The sequence below is a fragment of the Pieris brassicae genome, chromosome 1 (genome assembly GCF_905147105.1).
Source record: "Pieris brassicae chromosome 1, ilPieBrab1.1, whole genome shotgun sequence".
Lineage (NCBI taxonomy): Eukaryota > Metazoa > Arthropoda > Insecta > Lepidoptera > Pieridae > Pieris > Pieris brassicae.
The window spans coordinates 17,400,078-17,420,222 of NC_059665.1; the positions used below are offsets into that span (position 1 = coordinate 17,400,078).

At 31.8% G+C, this 20,145-nt stretch overlaps 4 protein-coding genes and 1 non-coding gene across 9 annotated transcripts; 3 read left to right on the plus strand and 2 right to left on the minus strand.

Annotated features, from left to right (window-relative positions):
- Positions 1-983: 983 nt before the first annotated feature.
- On the plus strand, positions 984-6,618 carry LOC123712974 (nuclear RNA export factor 2-like). 5 transcript variants are annotated; one of them, XM_045666438.1, is made up of 11 exons: positions 988-1,106; positions 1,210-1,325; positions 2,012-2,342; positions 2,635-2,752; positions 2,928-3,000; positions 3,788-3,928; positions 4,291-4,489; positions 4,558-4,685; positions 4,951-5,142; positions 5,397-5,512; positions 6,408-6,618. In XM_045666438.1, the coding sequence occupies exons 3-11, from the start codon at positions 2,192-2,194 to the stop codon at positions 6,550-6,552; spliced, it is 1,263 nt and encodes a 420-aa protein (XP_045522394.1). In that variant the 5' UTR covers positions 988-1,106; positions 1,210-1,325; positions 2,012-2,191; the 3' UTR covers positions 6,553-6,618. The 5 variants fall into 5 exon arrangements, with proteins under 5 accessions (XP_045522387.1, XP_045522394.1, XP_045522358.1 ...); XM_045666431.1 differs by having other exon boundaries at positions 984-1,325; XM_045666402.1 differs by lacking the exons at positions 988-1,106; positions 1,210-1,325 and adding an exon at positions 1,360-1,829.
- Positions 6,619-11,208: 4,590 nt separating this feature from the next.
- Positions 11,209-12,528, plus strand: LOC123715627 (transcription initiation factor TFIID subunit 12). The gene is made up of 3 exons (XM_045670813.1): positions 11,209-11,619; positions 11,863-12,055; positions 12,369-12,528. The coding sequence occupies exons 1-3, from the start codon at positions 11,428-11,430 to the stop codon at positions 12,494-12,496; spliced, it is 513 nt and encodes a 170-aa protein (XP_045526769.1). The 5' UTR covers positions 11,209-11,427; the 3' UTR covers positions 12,497-12,528.
- A 219-nt stretch (positions 12,529-12,747) lies between these two features.
- LOC123712001 lies at positions 12,748-18,447 on the minus strand. The gene is made up of 4 exons (XM_045664905.1): positions 17,287-18,447; positions 16,819-16,945; positions 16,487-16,662; positions 12,748-13,614 (listed from the first exon to the last, which is right to left on the minus strand). The coding sequence occupies exons 1-4, from the start codon at positions 17,650-17,652 to the stop codon at positions 13,516-13,518; spliced, it is 768 nt and encodes a 255-aa protein (XP_045520861.1). The 5' UTR covers positions 17,653-18,447; the 3' UTR covers positions 12,748-13,515.
- On the plus strand, positions 13,698-13,769 carry Trnaq-uug. Its single transcript has one exon. It is a non-coding gene; the product is annotated as a tRNA-Gln (tRNA).
- Positions 18,448-18,737: 290 nt separating the features above from the next.
- LOC123708846 (short coiled-coil protein homolog) lies at positions 18,738-19,931 on the minus strand. Its single transcript, XM_045659780.1, has 2 exons — positions 19,511-19,931; positions 18,738-19,413 (listed from the first exon to the last, which is right to left on the minus strand). Exons 1-2 carry the CDS (start codon positions 19,764-19,766, stop codon positions 19,277-19,279), a joined length of 393 nt encoding a protein of 130 aa, XP_045515736.1. The 5' UTR covers positions 19,767-19,931; the 3' UTR covers positions 18,738-19,276.
- Positions 19,932-20,145: the final 214 nt, after the last annotated feature.

A 20,145-nucleotide genomic window follows, 5' to 3' on the forward strand; every position in this document is an offset into this window, starting at 1 on the left:
TTAGATTAATTTTTCAGGTTTATTCCACTTCATAACAATCAACTGTAAAAATATAATGAATATAATGTTCTTTTATCTAAATTTTTTCTTATAATTAAAATCATAATACAAAATACAATACAACCACCATCTGAATATTTCAATGAAAGACTTTTTACAAGACGTTAAATTATAATTAATGTATCTTATAAAAGAAATTAAAGCTCATCCTTCCTTTCAATTTTTACTAGATCAACATGGAATGTAAGCGTTGCCGATTTCGGAATTTTAGGTGGAGCACCAGCCTCTCCATAGGCAAGCTCTGGTGGAATTACTAGTTTACGTTGTTCTCCCTCACACATGCCTATCAAGCCTTGATCCCATCCTTTAATGACTTGTCCAGCCCCCAGTGTAAATGTTAGAGGATTTCCTCTTGGTATTGAACTATCGAACTCTGTTCCATCGTCAAGGGTACCCTGAAACAAAAATAAAGCCAAGAGGGATGAAGATTAGATCATAAACACTTACGCATTTTTTACTTGAAAAATAAACAAAAATGTTCTAACCGTGTAATGCATGTGAAGTAGATCTCCTTTTTTACTTTTCGTAGGACATTCGGCAGGTCGCTTTTTAACACCAATTTGTAACTTTTTAGGGCTACTAGCAATGACAACATGTTCAATAAAACCCATAAAAATTACAAAGAAAAGTAATATTTTGCATATACGAAGTATTACAGTATTCATATCGCAATTATGCTAGAAACAACAGTTAGTGTTAAATAAACTTAATTGGGTAGATCGTAAACAGTGAAAACAATGAAATTTTAAAATCACGACTTTCGTCTATCCGCCATCGGTTTAATTCGCATTTCGCGTCAACAGCGACGTATATGAATATCTGTCATTCATAATGACAACAGAATGACTCATTCGGTTATTATTCATTACTTGTATTCTGTGTTTGGTCCCAGGTTCCCATTGTGTTTTTTTTTTAAATTTCAATATTCAAGTTACATTTAATAGTAGTTTTTTAATGTTCCTACTTTCCAACTTCTATCGAACGTCTGATAATGAAACTCAGCTGCGTATTACACCGAACAGTTCCTCTTATCTATGGAAAATGCGGTAGAAGATATTCCTTCCTTCCTTTTGCAAATGTACAAGAATATTGTTAAGTTTTTACTTTATTATTTTCATAAATGTGACATTGTGAATCAATTTAATGCAGAGACAATATGAAGGAATAAGGTGCTACGAACAGCAGCTCGGAGCTACGCTGTCGACTTTGCGGTAGTGTAGTAACATGGCTCTTGGCTGCGAACAAAGCGTTTTCGAAGCGGTAGTGTATGTAGAATACTTTTATCAATTTGACTAGACTAGCAATATTTACTTACTTAAGTGACCTAGAGGAAGTAAATATTAAGTTTTACGTTTTGTAGGTAAAACTTAAATAATACGTAGCATTTTATTCTATTGTCCTAAATTTAGTCAAACTTGTCCCTTTTTTAGTAGCAACACTTATGAAATGTCATAATTCTACGGAATGAAAAATCAGAGTTTTTTTACTTGAAACTGGCATAAAGTCAAAACTAATAAACAACTATAATATTTAAAAAAAACAGATTATACTGTATAGTAACAAATGTTTTATGTTACTGATTTGAAATTTGTATGGCTGCATTATATAAATTAACTAATAATATCTTCTAGTTGAAGGTTATGGCAGACATAAAGTTCAAAAAATTCCTTTTAAATAGAGTTACTATCTCAACAAGCGTTACTGATTATTTGGAAACCTGTTTATCAACAGATGATGATGTTTGTAAATACAGTTTTCATAAAATTATGGTAGATATACTTGTATTTATTATATTATTGTATTGTATGTACATTGTATAATTTAGCTTAAGTCAGCGTAATAAAGTGCGATGGGTTTTTGGTGTAAAAGTAATATTGGAGTGTTAAACTACACATTAGCTGATACAAACTAAATAAAAAGCATATATATTTTTTTAATATTATCGTTTTAGCTACACAATTGGACTGATGATGAGGTGAATCTTTATGAAGCCTTAAGTAGTTTCTTTTCTGTTACATTCATCCCCGTTAACTTTGTAACACAGAACGGAATCACAACATTTTACACTAGCAGTTTAAGTTTTGTATTAAAAATTATAAAGGTGGACTTCCTATTTCCATATGTGAGAAAAATGTGTAGTATAGATATACTTTTAAATGACAAATCATCAATGGAATTGTTTGACTACCAAGTATCTCTAGAAGATATAGTAAGAAATACTGTTAATTCAAGATTTGGGATTAATTTTGAGCTTAATTTATCTAACTTCTGTAATGATAAAGGTAAATTCCTCATTTTTATTTTCAGTAACTACTTGGTTACTAGGTATATAATCTTCAATAATTTACAGTATGTTTATTTTTTGAAAGTCTCATATTTCTCCCTAATAAGGAGAAATATTATAATTAGATTCTCTAAGATAAAATTCATATTTTTGCTGTTAAAAAGTATAATCATTTATTTTAACTCAATATAGATAATTTTGATTGTGTGTTAATGAATATATATAAAAAAGCAATCATTTTAATATAATTTTATTTAATTATACCATATCTTATTTTGTTTGTTTTTCAGAGTTTGTGGATAAGAAAATTGATTTTTATAAACTTTCATTGCTGTCCCAATTCAAGATACTTATGCTAAGAATGGGAAAGGAAACAAAATATTTAAATTTGAGTCACAATAATTTAAGGTAATCTATTATAGAACTGTGAAAGTATGATATTATGCACTAGCAGTAATATTGAATATTATCATGTTTATTTTCCTTTAAAACAAAAAATTTTACCTTATTTTCATCATAATTCTTACAGAATTTAATTTGTACTTATTCTAAGACAATAAAAATGTACCTTGTATAATTTCAGTCAGGTGCCCCTAGAAATCCTTAACTTTTTCATTAAAGGAGACCTTGTTGGTGTTGATTTAAGTTATAACCAAGTAAGTTATATTTAACATTATTTAATTTTGAATAAAATACAAAGATAAAAGTGTGCTTTTGGATTTGGCAACCCATCCATGCCTTTTGGTTTTCTTCTCTTATCTTGTATAAGGGAGTGTTCTTCAAGTATTACGTAACGAATTTGGGGGGGGGGGGCGTTCTTGTAATACGTTACGATGCGGGGTGGGGATTGAGTTACGCGTTATTATTAATATTATTTTCCACTTTCCAGTACTTTACACCACATAATGGTAAGTTTTAGGTATAAAGAGTCACTGGGGTTGGTCACGAAACGTTTTACTATTGAATAAAGCAACGTTACGGCGCGTTTCATGGGGGGGTCAAATCCACAAAATTTTCGTGACATAATACCTGAACGCTCTCTAAGTAGGTTTGATTAGTCATTTATTAAATATATGCACTATGTTTTTGTATTTATTTTATAATTTTTATTACCAACCAGCCTATTTGGTGCAGTGACTCTTTCTAGTAACACTAGGGGTAATGAATATTACTGAGTTACCCCAAAGGTGCAATTATGGTCTTATTGCCTGTTTCTTTGCTTAAAGATACCAATTGTTAAAAGGCTGGAATTTCATTTGCAGCCTCTGGCTGAGTGAGTCATATCACTTAACATCACAAAACCTCATTAACCATTTAACCCTTAGTTTCATAAGAATTATAAGTTTTTATTTTAAACTGATTTTTATGCCAGGAATCACATGCATTGGACTATATAATTTTATTATCTACTACCTTAAAGAACTTATTTGTATTTTCTTGTAGATACCTTCGCTGGTAGAACTACAAAGAGTAAGCAGTAAAATAGAAAAACTATGGGTCGAGGGAAACCCTCTGTGTACGGAATTAGATGTATCAAGCTATATAAGGAAAATATCTATAAAATTCCCTAGGTTAATTGAATTGGTAAAGATTGATATTGATATAATTTATTCTAAAAGTGAATATTTTATAAATCACACTACACTTACACTCTAACTAGCTGCATAAATTTGTAATCCTTTGATACTATGTGTAACATTGTCAACTTTCACTTAAACTTAATTAAAATATATTATTTAAAAAAATTAGAGTCAGTAAACAATCACTCCACTCTACAATATATCTAATATTTAACCCTGTCAAGTAAATAACCATAAAAATCAAGATGAGATTAAATGGCTAGTTAGCAAATGAAACAATTTTAACAATCAAAGGATTTATATCACAATAAAACCATTTTTTTATTACCAAAATAATTTGGATTATAAGTTGCCACTGAATTTCAGGATGGCATCAAAATTAACAATCATGGAATAATGATGCCATTCTTCAAAACATTCATCAGAACTGTGAAACTGAAGACAAATATGGTGGTCGAAAAATTCGTTTGTCTCTACTTCTCACATTATGACTCTAATTTGCGGTCAAATCTTGCTAACTTCTACGACGAAGCTGCTCTATTTACAATTAATTGCCATTTTCCAGGTAATATAATTTTTTTGCGTGTAACCTCAGTAATTGAGCGCGCCAATTAGCTATTTCTTTGTTTACAGGATCAGATGTAACCCACAATAAAGGTACATATATTAAAGGGCGGGAAAATATTGTGTCAATGCTCAGTTCATTACCTCCCACAGTTCATGATCGAAGTACGTTTACCGTTGATGTACTAAGTCATAGTGTAAGTCGACACTTATCATCCTATTTTTATAACGATTTCTTATCTACTTAGAGTTAATTTAAACATGCTCTAACTTAAATTAAGATTTTTGATATTTTATTTGCGGGGGCTATTCTTGGTAGAGTTAGGAGTCTATGGTATATGTTTCATAGATTGATTAACGATATCTCCAGTCCAACGGATACGCGACATGATCTGTCGTTCTGTTTGAATTTGGAAGCTGTGGACGACATCGTAGGCTTATTTTTATAACATTTTGTTCTAGAGAAAAAATCTTAATCTGGTAATAGAAGGAGTATACAAGGAGAAGCTCTCTGATGTTGAAAGAATTATGTTTTTCCGAAGAACATTTATGATTGACATTCATACAGAGGATACCACAGCAACGCATTTTATTAATAGAGAAATCTTTACTTATACACTTGCAACGGAGGAGATGGCCGACAACAGTTTTAAGGTGGAGAAAAAAACATTAAAATGAAAATAATGTTACTACTACTTTGATGTTGGCTTATGTATGCTTTGTAAAATATACAATATGTTTTTGATGTAACCTATATTTCTTGCAACTTCAGTTTGTAATAATACAAGCTTTAAGGACATAGCTTTGTTGTTTATGTGTGTTAAAATATATATTATACGTAATTCATTCAGGTACATTACCACCAGATGTAAATATATTTAATTATAAAGTAATTAAACATTCTGCAGACACCGGTTAGAAATGAAAATCAGCTGACTCTCATCGACCCGGAACCAGAGGAGCGCGAAGTGGTGTGTCGAGTGTTCACCCACTACACGCAATTAAAGAGAGACGAGGTCGAGAGGTAAATACAAGAATTGCAATTTTCCCAAAAAACGCACTTTACCGCCAACACAAAATTTCGGTTACTAAGCCAGAGGCGGATCCAAGGCATGGGGCTCACGTATTCGTTGGTAAATGCGATTATCGTATATACTCCATTTTTATGGTAAAGGTTTAGAAATCCGTTGCCCGAATTTTCTGATACTGATTATGAAGGTAAATTAAGTAAGGATTCTAAAATTATGAAATAATCGATCGATAAATATAAAAAAACTCGATTATCTTTTAAAAATCGATTTTTCTTGCTAAAAAAACAACCGATTAATTAAAGAATTTCAATACATTTCACAAAATTTTAAATAATTTTTTTTAATTCTTACTCAACAACTCTGGCAGCAAGGTCCAACCAAGGTCCCCCGAAACACCTACATAATCAGTATTATCAAATTCAGGCGACATATTTCTAAACCCAACCCATTTTTATGTCCGCTAATATGTTCTTACCTTTGATAATTTTACAATTAAAAAAATTAAGTAATATCTTCGTGACTCGACAGACTCGCGAGGCGATTTGTTACAAATACTGCCGAATCGAGGCGGCACGGGTGGTAGCCATCGACACTCGCTTTATTAGTAATATGATTATTATAATCATATTATTATCAATATATCTACTACAAGATGGACGTCATTTGTCATTCTATATTCTTTTTATTGTTTTTGACTTTGCAATCTGTATTTGTCAATTAATGCTTTTTATTTTCAAATATGTATATTCGTTTTGGAAGGTACAAGAAGTTTTGAAGCACGTGTTAAACTATGCTTGTCAGATTTTAAATCTCATTTAACTCGTAAATATACATGCAATATTTATCTTGGCTAACAAATAACATTTTAATTTTTGTATATTTTCACAGGCGCTTAAAACAACATGATTGGGATATACACGCCGCTTTAAAACAGTTCTGTGACGATTATAGATTAGCTAGTATATCTCCAGACAAGTTTAGAGGAGAAGATGACTTGTCCGACGTATCGATGGATTCTGATGCAGAATCATAACGAATTAAACATACATTTTGTTTAAATATGAATTCCAATAAATACCAATGCAATATCATAATAATTTTTAAACGAAAATTTAAGTGTTTGGTTACATATATAAAGCCCCAGGTATTTGAACCTAACATCTTTGACCTGTTTGTTACGAAACAGGTTAAAGTATTACTTAGCAATTAATGGCCACCGCAGGCCTATTTACGCATGCACAGATGCAATATTGAATCTCTACAAACGCACCTTGCCTAAATAGTTGATCGGGCAGAAGTATTGACAAATGTTTGGGCACATAGGCATTACTGTATGCATCTATGAAAATATGAATGTCTATGTGCTTCTACAGAGATGGTACTTGAGATAAAATGTGACCAAGCATAAGTTATAGGTATGTCGGATTGTCATGGCAAGTAGGAAAATAAAAATGTGTAATGCTTTCTCAGCTAAAAAGTCAGTAGTTGCTGCATATTCTAAAAAGTTCATTAGATAAATTATAGGTCCCTTATATTTAACTAATTTCATTGTAAATCTTTTTTTGGCGGGGAAAATTATTTTAGACGTTGGCGGCCCTTACATGCCTAGTAGGCTAGTATTGACGGTCATGCCACAAGGGTCTGTTCTGAGTCCCTTATTGTACAATATTTATACACATGACCTAGAAGGTACAGTCGGATATTCACTTAGTTTATTACAATAGGCCGATGATATGGTTTTTTATGCCTCTGATATGTCTGTAAGTATTGCTGAACAACATGTTTCCTTCTCTTGGATAGATGCAAATGGCCTAGATCTGTCTCTCTCAAAAGGGAGCGTTGTACTTTTCACTAAATCCCGAACTCCTTCCTCACCTACTATAACATGTGATCGCGATATATTACCCGTTTATAATCAAGTATAGTTATATACGTTCTTAGGAGCTATACTTGATTCTAAACTAACAGGTCAACCACACTGCGAATTTATGGTTGGTAAATGTGAGCCACACTTGAACATGCTGAGGTATCTCAGTGTAGTTTGGTGGGTTCATCACCCGACCACACTGAGGTTGGTGTATAATGCTGTCATTAGAAGGGAACTGGATTTTGGGACGTTTGTCTTAGATCCAGGTAATGTAGCTGGCTTTCGAAAACTAGACCTCATACAGTCTAGGGCTATCAGGCTTCTTTCTGGTACCTTGAAATCAAGCCCGGTTAATACCCTGCATATAGAATGTTGTAACCCTTCTTTTAATTTGTCTTGTCTAGAATGTCTGTCAAATAGGTTCATTTTTAGAACTGTCCAGTTCCATAATAATCCCCTCATTTCCAAATTGGTGTTTCTTACTCAAAAATTACCCTCTTTACATATCTAAACCTTTACCTTGTCTATCATTAAGTTTCCCGAATTTCAAACAATACAAGCCCGAACACATTATTTCTATGTACTTCCTCCGTTGAGGTCTTCTTTCTCTAGAGATTTGCTTTTCTCTTGGCATTAAAAAATCTGATTTTAAGGCCAAGGCAATTTTTAGTTACAATGTCAATAGTAAATTGCCCAACTGGCATCCAATGTATATAGATGAATCTAAACACTGCAATGGGTGTGTTGGTTGTTCAGAAAATTAAATTACCTCCAGAATCATCAGTCTTTACCCTTGAATGTTCTAGGCTACTAAAAGCTCTTAAATATGTGCTGTGTTTCAAACTAAAAAAAACCGTTGTATTTACTGATTCCAAAAGTACATTATAGAGCTTATAGTAGGGGAGCCCAAGCGGGGATTTCGGGATTTACTACAACGTGGCAGATTAATATACAGAGGGATACCGTGTACCCAGTAAAGTACCTCCACCAAATATGAGCCCCATATATATGGTGGCCCGTCAAGGGTAAAGGATCAGATTAGTAAAAAAATCATGAGATAGTCTTGAACGCGTCAGATTAAAGTCGGGTCAATTTATTAGATGCTAAAAAGTGTATATTTCACAAATGACAATTTTCTAGTGACGAAAAGATAGGGCTGCAAAGTTGCAAAAAAAGCGTCATCTCGACATTCTCGAGCGCGGCCGATTTTTTTTTGAAGGAAATAATTCAAGAAAGACGAAAAATATATAATCTGTCGATTCCCACAAGCCGAAGTAAGAAAAAAAGTTTAATACGTGGCGCTGCATGATGCCTATATCAGTTGAAAAATATTAACTATGAGTAATATTTTCATAAAGCGTGTTTTGTGGTGAAACTACTTTGAAAATATCAATAAAATGAACATTAGAAAAAATTATACATACAAGTTGTACTTGAACAACATACAGTTTTCCTATTTTCTGAACTTCTCAATTAATTAAGTTCAAATTAATAAAAACTGTAAATGTAATTGACAGATTAGGCGAATCCCTCCAGATAATCGTCAGATTATAAACCCACACATCTAGGAGAAAATATGACGCGCTCGAAAAAAAGAATTCATTTTGAACCCTTACTCACAACCACCCCCATAATGCAAACAATCAGATTAACATATGTACAATAATAAAATACATAGGGCTATCTATATCTCGAGCGCGCTCCAGCATGTCCATTAAATAATAAATAAATAAAATAAAAATATAAATCATTTATTTCAGACCATTATAAATCCATATATTGTTAGTAGAGACACTTATAACTATGTTAGCAAAATTATTAAAACATTTAATTCAAAAACCTCCGTTGATTCGAGGTACCAGGTACATAGGCATGTATATGAACCCAGTTTCTCAAAACAGCGACGCGTACCCAATACGCAATACCCGACGCGCTACAGTACCGCAAGAGCCCCAACAACATCCTGAAAGCTTTATTATTTTGCACCCGGAGAGCATTGTATGCCCGCCGCGTATATCCAACCCACAGGGCACATGTATAAAAGGACTGGCAAAATGCCTTGAACAAGGTTACCTTAACCTGTGCGGTACAACGGTAGAACCTGGGGGCCAGCATATTGCAGCGGACAGCCAACGCTCTCCGTTCCCTTTCAATATCTGCATCGTCTTTAAGGTGTTCAGTTACAATATGGCCAAGGTACTTGAACTCCGTAACCCTCTTCAGTGGAACACCTCCGAGCGTTACTGGTGGCACATAAGTCGGTTTTTTCTTTGCTACCTTAAAGACGAGCAGTTCACTTTTTTTAACATTATAACGGAGCCCGTGAGATTCTGCGTACCTCTCACAGATGGACAATAAACGCCGGATGGCACCGACCATGGGCTCAGTAGCACCATGTCGTCAGCGTAATTGATGCTGTTCATACAGTGACCATCAATCGAGCAGCCGACACGTGCGCCACCGAGTGCCCTTATCAGCTCATTTATATACAGGTTGAATAGTGCGGGTGAGGTTAAACCCCCCTGCCTCACCCCGCATTCCAACCTGTACTCTTCCGACAGTGTGTTTGACCATCTTATCTGATTGGTCTGATGCTCGTACCAATGGGAGAACAGGTCCACGTAAGGTCCCGGTACGCCCGTCTGCCTTAACTTACCCCACAACAAGTCGTATCTGACCAGGTCAAAAGCCTTCGAAAGATCAAGAAACACTGCATAGCATATTAGCAAAATGTTCACTAAAGCAAAACCAATTTTTTAATATAATATTTGAATGTAAGAGAAAGCTGTTGCACTGTCAATTTCACAACTATGTAATATCATTTTGTCGGGTACCTAGTCACTGGGGAATCCCTGAAAATGTGAAAGCTGACAGTTTGGCCAATAATGCTTAGAATTAGAATTTTGGCCATGATCTTGCTGCTTTAGCCGGCATATATCTACACAAATCGTCGAATGTGTTGGAAAGAGAGCGGCTGGATTAAGGGTCGTTTCTTGCAGGGTGTACAGACTTCCTTTCCCAAAATGCCATAGTTTGCCAAACTATTGTTGTCTGGGAAATAAGGATGTTATCAGCCTTCCGCTGTGAGGGTGAAGTGTGGCGAGAGCTATTCTGACCTGAATCATGTGTTCTTTTCTTGTCTTAAATATGACCACTCTTTTTTATATACTTCTTTAGTATCTCTCTCTTTTCCCCTTCCTACCAACATTTCTTTACTTTAAGAGATTTTAATCCCCTTGTATATAGTATTATAAGTATGTTTATTGTAAATTCTATTATTACATTAAACTATAATTTTATTTATTTTTCCCCTTACGTAATTATTCTGATTTTTTTTTGTCATTCAATTCAATTCAATCATTTATGTTATGTCGCGATTAGTTTCCTTCGTTTTTTATTATTTATAATTTGTAAATAATTAAAACAGCTTATTATAAAAATCTTATACTTGACGCAACGCTGACGGTTGTCCGTTGATGTTTTGACCAACATCACACAGTTTTCACTTCAGAACTTTATTTTAATAATGGCGACTTCTGTGTAAATCATAATTCCGCCAATGACGCGTTCTAAGTCTAATACGGTCAGGATAGTTTTAATAAATTGAATTTAATCTAAGCAGAGTTACCTAAAACAAAGAGGGTGACACAATAAAAACAACACACACAGTTTTCTAAATACACTACCGCTTTTACGTAATTGTACTGTCAAAAACGCTTCGTTTGCAGCCAAGAGATGCTACAGTGCCGCAATTATATGATAATAACAAAAATGTTGCGTCCGACTTTTTACATACACTACTGTTAAGTCATCTTGTCTAAGCCCCATGACGTTTCAAGTCTCAACTATAACGTCTACAGAGTACAACTAAGTTTTTTCACTATATAGTATAAATAATGGTTTAATGTATTGTGTGGTATTTGTTTTACAAACAAAACAATTAAGAGATTTTTTTTTATAATAATAATTAATAACCCTTGGGAAACTTTAGTAGAATCTTTAAACTTTTAGTGCGAATTAAATTGTGTGAACTTGGTGTAAATGTCGCAAGGAGCAAATATGCCTACAATTGGAGGTATGACTCCAGGAACCATACAATATGTGAATAATCCACTTCAAAGTCCACAATTACAAACATCGTCAATACAAGGCTCCCCATCGCAGCATAGTCCAATGGGCCAAGCACAAGTATCAACAAAAACCAATCAAGGATCTGGCGATCAAACAACACAGGTATAACGCTTTAAAAGTGCAAATCGATATCTTATTGTCAATTTGCATTTTTAAAGTATATAGTGCAGAATAAACTTATTAACTAGTTAGTCAATAATTAATATTTAATCAAGCATTGCTGTAGAATCAAATGTTGTTTGTACTTTCTGTTGATTAGAATAATGTATTGCTATTCACAAAAAAAAACATTTAATATGAAACTCAAGCATTCATTTAGATCTGATAAATGGTATTTAATTTTAGCTCTTAAGCAGACCCCGATTACAAGAATTAGTTAGAGAAGTGGACCCCACAGTTCAACTAGATGAAGAGGTGGAAGAGATGTTGCTGCAGTTAGCTGATGACTTTATTGACACTACACTAAATGCTGCCTGTTCACTTGCTAAACATAGACATGCTCCAACAGTGGAGCTAAAAGATGTTCAGTTACATTTAGGTGACTTCAGAACCTTTTATTTTGTAAAAGACATGAATTTATTATTGCTTTTTAGTTGATTTAAAACATGTTGACTACATATTTAACTTAAATTGTAATTGGTTCTTAAAATATTTTTATGTTTTCACTATGGGGCACACTTATATAGACTGCTGAATAAATCCTCAAAATTTTTAAATAAACGGGTATACCCTTTAAAATAGGCTCTATTGTACGCTGATCTTTATACCTATATCCATGTGTGGAATCTAGAAATGTATTTTACATGGTTGGAACAAATGATTTAGACACTACAATTGTCTATTATTTTCAGAGAGACAATGGAATATGTGGATACCTGGCTTTGGCAATGACGACCTAAGACCCTACAAGAGGGCCCCCGTAACAGAAGCACATAAACAGAGAATGGCTCTTATTAGAAAAACAATAAAGAAATACTAGAAAATTACTTTGGATAATAAATTACTATTATTAATGCAGATTTGTATTTTTCCTTTAAAAATAGATTAAAAAGTCAAATTAGAGTTACTGGTTACTAGTCCTAGTGGCTGTAGAAAGTTTTAAATTAGTGCATCATAGATTCAATTGCCATTTTAATAAATTTTAATATTAAATAATACACTACAGAAAAGCAGTCAAAGAAAAAAAAACATTTATTTAAACACTCAATTTATTTAAATACTGTTTGTTTATATATATCAACAAAAAACATATTACACAAAAATGTTAAGTACTTAAGTATCACAAAATATAACTGATTAGTGGTTAGAAATAATCACAGAAGTATAAATAATCACAAATATTGCCAGCATTAAGGAATGTGTAAAAACTAATTAATAATTAATTAATTTTTTTTCACTTTTACCAATAAATATTAGCTTTCACTTATATTTACTCACTTGAATAATCCCTAGATTACATTAATAAATGAGATACAACAAATTTAATTATAATAGTCAACCTCTTGATATTGTTGTTGCATATTTCATAGTGTTAGTGTGTAAGGCTCATTTATCAGATACACATAATATTTTATTACTTTTCTATAAATGTAACATTAGTGCTGAGCAGTTAATAACACAAGTTCCTATTTACTAGATTAATGTTTCAGTTCAATTTCTTATGAATTGTGATGACAAATGATATGAGGAAATATTTGATAAACAAAGTGACATCACATAGGCAATTAAACATGAAAAGTATTGTACATTTAAAGTTTCAACATGAAATTTAAGTAACACGCAAACTACCTACACATATGAATAATAAAAGTATATGAATAAGGGTACGTATGACTACGTACTAAGTACAAATTATAAATAATGAATAATTATTCTACCTCATTGCTTTAGCAAGAGAACTACCACCTACTTTAAAACATTGCTTTAAAAGCGAAATACCTAAAGTATTTTGAAATGCAAGCCTTCACAGGCTATTAATTCTAGTCTCTTTTACTATTTTTATTCTTCACTTTCTGTGACTTTCTCGGCAATATACAACTGGTCTGATGGATGTAGTTTCTGCCAGTTAAGAAATTTGGATTTAATTGTAACTGGTTGCTGAAAAAAAAAATAAAAAAATTACACAAAAATACAGCGGTAAAATTGAGAAAGAATTACTGAAATTCGAAAGAGCTAGTATCGGTTCCATGGTGTAATGGTTAGCACTCTGGACTTTGAATCCAGCGATCCGAGTTCAAATCTCGGTGGAACCTGAAACTTTTTAATTTTTTCTTTAATATTAATTTTACTTTTCTCTACACAATTTATTTTATGTTGATAATGGTTAGCAGTCTCAGCCATTAAAACAAGCCTCACTTAAGCCAGAATTTATATTGCTAAAATCAGTTTATACATAAACATAGTTTTGTAGCTAAAGATTTTATAGATGAGACAGTAAATGAATTAAAATAATTCCGTACATTAAAAAAAATTGCAAGTATTAAACAATTAACCTTAACTTATATAAAACTATAACATCATTTAAATACTGTGTAAGACTTTCACTTTAGCAAGTAGTAGCATAAGTGAATATAATTATTTTAGTTAAGATATTTTTCGAACAATATAATTTATAATAAACAAATGTGACCTTGACTTGAGAATTGTAGATTTCCTCTACGTGACAACTAGTTACTAACTACGTCCACATAAATAATACGTCATTTAGTATATAACTCATTATTTTTTCAAATTCAATATGCGTAATTTTTGAAATTCAGTGTCTTGAGCCGAGAATACTATGTATTTCGACAGAATATTGATTTTAAATGTTTGTTTGTCCTTATAAAATAAAGGTACCCCCTTTTTCTTAACTTTTGGTCTCCTATAATTATTTGTTCCTATAGAAGTTTTAACAAAAGAGAGTCGATTTATATTTTGTTTAATGCCGTCGCTTTTTTTTTGATATAATTAAATTTTCAATTAACCAAAGCCTACTATTTTTGGATTAAGAACTTTACAATTTCCATACATATTTAGGATAAGTTTATTAATTTGTTTCGCTGTATCACTTAGGGGTTTGAAAAATAGATAGTAGCCGATTCTCAGACTTCCTGAATATGCATACAAAAATTCATAAGCATCGGTCGATCCCTTTCGGAGGAGTGTGGGAACAAACATTGTGTCACGAGAATTTTATATATAGAGATGATGTTAAGGTCTTGTATGATTATTGAAAAAAATTACACTCACCGAACGAGAGTTACTAAAATCGTCACTGCATCGTGTATATTAATTTTTCATCGTGTAAATTATCAATCGAAATATATATCTTAAAATAAACGCCTTGAAATCTTCGCGGTTGGAAAATTTTAATGTTTTTTTTTAATATGTGTAACGGCAAGTGAGCAACGTCGGAACGTAAATAATACCGTATTGATTTATCGATGACCTTCAAGTAACTCATAGTATTTTAATTACCTGCTATTAACCTTTTATTGTTGCAACTATATACACTACTACAACTATAAACAACGATAATTCTCTCCGAATTACGTTAAATATATGTAATAAAAATAATTCTATCACTTAAGAAGTATGCCAATGATTAACAAAGTAGTATTTTACAGGTCATCTTATAAGCAATGTGACGGAAATTCTTTGAATAGCTATGGGAAATTTGCCAGAAAGTATTCATAAGGCTTATTATAATTTAAATAATAGCCAAAACCAATTTATGTAATTGATAACTATGTCGACGTCGGGAGACTTAGTGCCTTTAAGTACTTAATACACACTATTTAACAAACTACAAATGTAATAGCTTTTTCTCCAATAAAAAGTGGCTGGCACCAAATACATATTTTGATTAAAAATTATTATAGTATGTATCCAAAAAACTGCATTTATCAGCTAGTTCTTAATTGTATAAAATCAAATATTGTAATATAATAATAATAATTTTAGGTTGCAGACATAAGTTATAAAAGGACTATCATAAAAGCTATCTTATCTTGTATCACAGATAAGAATGTAATTCAGATATCAGGATTATGGGAAAGCACCTTAATGTATTGTGAAAACTATCTTAGTATACTTTAGTCAGCAAATACATGGCTTCAGATCCAGTAGTAATTTAACACTTTGTTACAATATGAATTTATGAAAATTATATTATTTGAATAAATATTATAATTAGCAATATTTTATAACTCAACCTAGATATATCACATTAATGAGTATGCTATGTATGCTAGGGCAACTAAGCATGTTCTTGCTAGATGGACAGTAACATATTTTATTGTGATTTATGAAAAAACTATTCTATATGTAGCCTCATGAAGGTAAAATTTATTATTTATAAGATATTTGATGTCTTATTGATTTCAATTATTAAATTTCATGATTTAATAACTTTATTATAAACTATAGATTCTTGATAAATGATTAGACAATCCTAATGTGGTATTAACAGGAAGTTAAATTATCACTATTGACACAAAAACACAAGGTCACTCTTGCCGGTCATAGTAAGAGGGATTATTCATTCATATTTGTTTGTTGTTTCATATAAATCATACAATTCTTGTTACTACCTTGTTAGTCATGTCACTATTTGCAATATTTTATTTTGTAAAATTGAGTAACTTTTTTAAAAATTATTTATCAATTTAAAAACATGTTGCAGAAACTTTCAGGAAACAACATCAATATATGTAGTATAAGTTTGAAAAAATTACTTCCAATCTCTACCTTTGTTAACTTAATAGTTTGACATTTTTTTTGCCACTATATTAGTATTTTTGCAAAAAAAAAAGAAATGTCACCTGCCTATTACAGTTGTGTACTGAGAAATCAACAATGTGGTAAAGTTAAGATTCAGGGTCAAAGTTAGGGCTAAGTATAAATCCATATATCAAAAACATTGGTTTTTATAACATACAGCAGGCATAGTTTGGTGTAACTATTAAACCTTATCCTAAATACTCACTTTACTAATTAGTTTTCCATCCTCACCAATCATGAACTCCTCTAAGCCAAAGACCAATGGTGATGCATTTCCAAGGTGAAATATTCTGGAAGATGTACCTTGAGTCACTCTGAACTCAATGGTTTTGGCCATGAGCACTTTTGTGATCATATACACAGATTTTTTGCCTTGTAATTCTAAAAATATAAGTTTTATCAAATTTAGTTAATTTAAAATAAGTTTTAGCAACTTTCATCACTAATAAGTGCATATAATGGATACAAAGAATTTGCAGTGTTTAAGTTGTTAGTAATCAAATTATGTGATAACAAAAAGTATTAAATTATAAAAACCTTTATGTTTGTCAACATCCAAATAAATGTTGTTGACAAGATCCTTATTGTTTGGAATAATTGTTCTATTGAAGCTCACCATAATAACTCTAACTTTATTCTTAATTGACTCATCTTGTAAAGTTATCTGTAAGAATGTTGTGAAATAGAGATACATTTCTTGGGCATAAAATTATTACAATTTTATTAGAATCAATAGATAACTAAAAACCCATCTCCAAAAAGGTATTATTGTCTAAAAAATATTACATACCAATAATGTGCACTTCGGATATTATAATTACTGGCAAATAATGAGATTTCTGAGTTTTAATAAAATAATTTACAGGCCCATTAAGATTTTCTACTTTAAACTAATTTTAAAATTAGGCTAAATATTAGGGTCACTACACAAGGGACAAACAAAGGTCAAATTCTGGAAAAGGTTGTGAAATGAGTAACTTATATAAAAACAATAAGGTAGGATACCTTCACACTCTCATGAGGGAATTTGAAAGAAGTATCTTGGAAATCACTCTCATTTAACCAGCTGACATAATGCGGGTCTGACTTGGCCATGTTTATGTTCATTTTAAGCTCTCCAAGAGGTGAGAACATTTTACCATTTGTTGGCTTGTCATTAGGGACAAATAGAGAAGTAACTTTGTAAAGATCGGCCTCTGTAATATGAGGTATACAGACGAGCTGACTGCTACCGATCTCCGTTTCAATTTCCTCCCTGATGAACGGCCACGCATCTTCAAGTTTTAACGATTTTAAGTTTTCCAAACTAACATCTTTGCGTATTTCATGAGAATATAGAGATTTCACAACGACTTTTAATTTTTTCGGCATGGTCAGAAATCAAATAATTAAATTAGGGAAAAAGAAAACATATAATTGAGCCGCGCACGTCCACACCAAGTGTCGGTCAAAAACTGACTGAAAGGAAACTTCAAACAGATTACCGAAACCGGAAATTTTACAGACTGGAAATTAGTGATGTTGGGTTTGGCCAATGCTGTTCTCTTTACAGATCGGATCGTGGATCGTTAGAATCAATCAATTTTTTTATCAGATCGTATAAAAATAATGATGAGAAATAGATAACGAAACATGGATTCAATTCTTCAATCGAGTTTACGTCTACGTAAAGTATCGGTCAAAAACTGACTGAAAGGAAACTTCAAACAGATTACCGAAACCGTAAATTTTATAGACTGGAAATTAGTGATGTTGGATTTGGCCAATGCTGTTCTCTTTACAGATCGGATCGTTAGAATCAATCAATTTTTGTATCAGATCGTATTAAAACAACGAAACATGGATTCAATTCTTCAGTCGAGCGGTTTGGTCGCATTACGTTATTTAAAATAAGTATGTTATATTAATTAATTATTCATCACTGATAGTACGTTTCGTTTCGAGACTTTAATAATTAAACTTGGGTATATTTCTCTTTACTCTTAGTTTTTGTCACTTCAACTCCATTTTCGGAATCTGCCCACCACTTGCAACTTTATAAAGCGTAAATTCGGTATATTCTTTTCTCTTCCTAAAAGCTCCCCAAAAACATTGCAATTATAGATAAGCATTTTTAAAATTCTGCAGAAATATAGCCACTTTGCTAGGAAAATAAGATCTGCTGATTATACCTAAGGTCTAAATTTCTATTAAAAAAATGTGATGGAATTTATCTTCTATCACTATCGATCTATTCTATCATTTTAAGATAAAAAAGTTTTATATATATTATTTAAGATCATTTAATTGTAAAAAATAAAATTGCTTATGTTAATAAAATTAATGATGCATTATTTTAATGTGACTCAGTTCTTTTTTTTTCAAATTTAATAACATCTTCATAAGTAATTTTGATCCAATTTTATTTAAGCAATATGACATAAATTTATTTGAGTTATAAAATTAAAGAAATCAGATATAGGCAAAATAAATAATGATCATATAGTGGCTAATAACTATGATAATGATACAAACTTTAAATACATTTTAATAAATATTTAAAAGCTTAAAATATTAATTCTATAGTTACATATTTTATAAATCTACAATGACATACCATGAAGCCTTTATTACAAAATTGGGTATCTGATAAATACAAATTGGAAATTGGAATTGCCTACATAGGCAACAGAATATTTTATTCTTACACAATTTAACAATACTGCTTAAATTCATGAAGCAACATAAAAATAAAATACACAAAAATCATCATCAATAGGCTAAGTAATTTATAATGCACTTTTACACTTAGGCATTGCAACATTACTTTAAATAGTTATGGCTCGTCATCATAATTATGCATAAGCAGCATTTAACCTCTGAGAAATATATTATTAAGCTATTTGTGCCCAAAAACAATCTATAGAAATAGACAATTAATCATTACACCTCCAGAGTGAAATATTTGATAGAGTATATAAGTCAATACTATGTACCTAGAAAGATAATAAATATTTTACTGTTTTGCAGATGTTGTTGATTGAAAGACAGATGATGCAGACATGAGATTTTCAATGTATTGACCTAGCACTTGATTTTCCGAACGCAGTTTTAAATTTTCTTCTTTGACAGAGTCCACTCTTTGTGACAAATCTGAAACAAGAAAAAGAAGATACCATATATTTATGCAACAATTTATTATAGGGATTTAAGAGGCACAAAAATAAACCTATTTATGGTATTTCCTTACCATCTAAAGTATTTTGTAACTCCAAAACTTGGGAGATGAGCCGGGCCTTTTCTTCTTGTTCATCAATTCCTGAATCAGGTTCAAAGCTTGGGGGACCATTCAATCCTGGACTTGAAGATCCTGTGTAAGAGCTCGGTAAAGAGTCCATGGACCTTCCGTGGTCCAAACGATTATTATCAACTTCATCGCTAATAATTACTTGAGGATCATCGTCAGCTAGTGGAATGTTGTCGTCTCTTTGAATAATTGATGACATCGTACAAGATACCAAAACCTTTAAGCTTTATAAATTAATTGTAGTGTAAATTAAATGGATTATGAATTGCTTTTATTCACAATCAAAACAAATCAATCCTTTTTTTTTATCCCTTTCTTGGCCTGCACGGTTTGTGCGTCAGCCATAAATCAATACTTAGTAAAAATTTAAAGCACAGATTAGATAGTACTAGTATATATCAGTGTTGCCAGATGGTCTCGGCGACGTACCCCTAGATTGATTTCATTTCCCCCCAGGTATCCCCTAGGATGCCCTCAACAAACGGATGGTGGCATGGGCTATGGCGCGATTCTTTAAAGCGGTGGTCATGTCGGGATTTTTGGGCAATGATAGGCATTACGCAAAGTATCTGTAATAA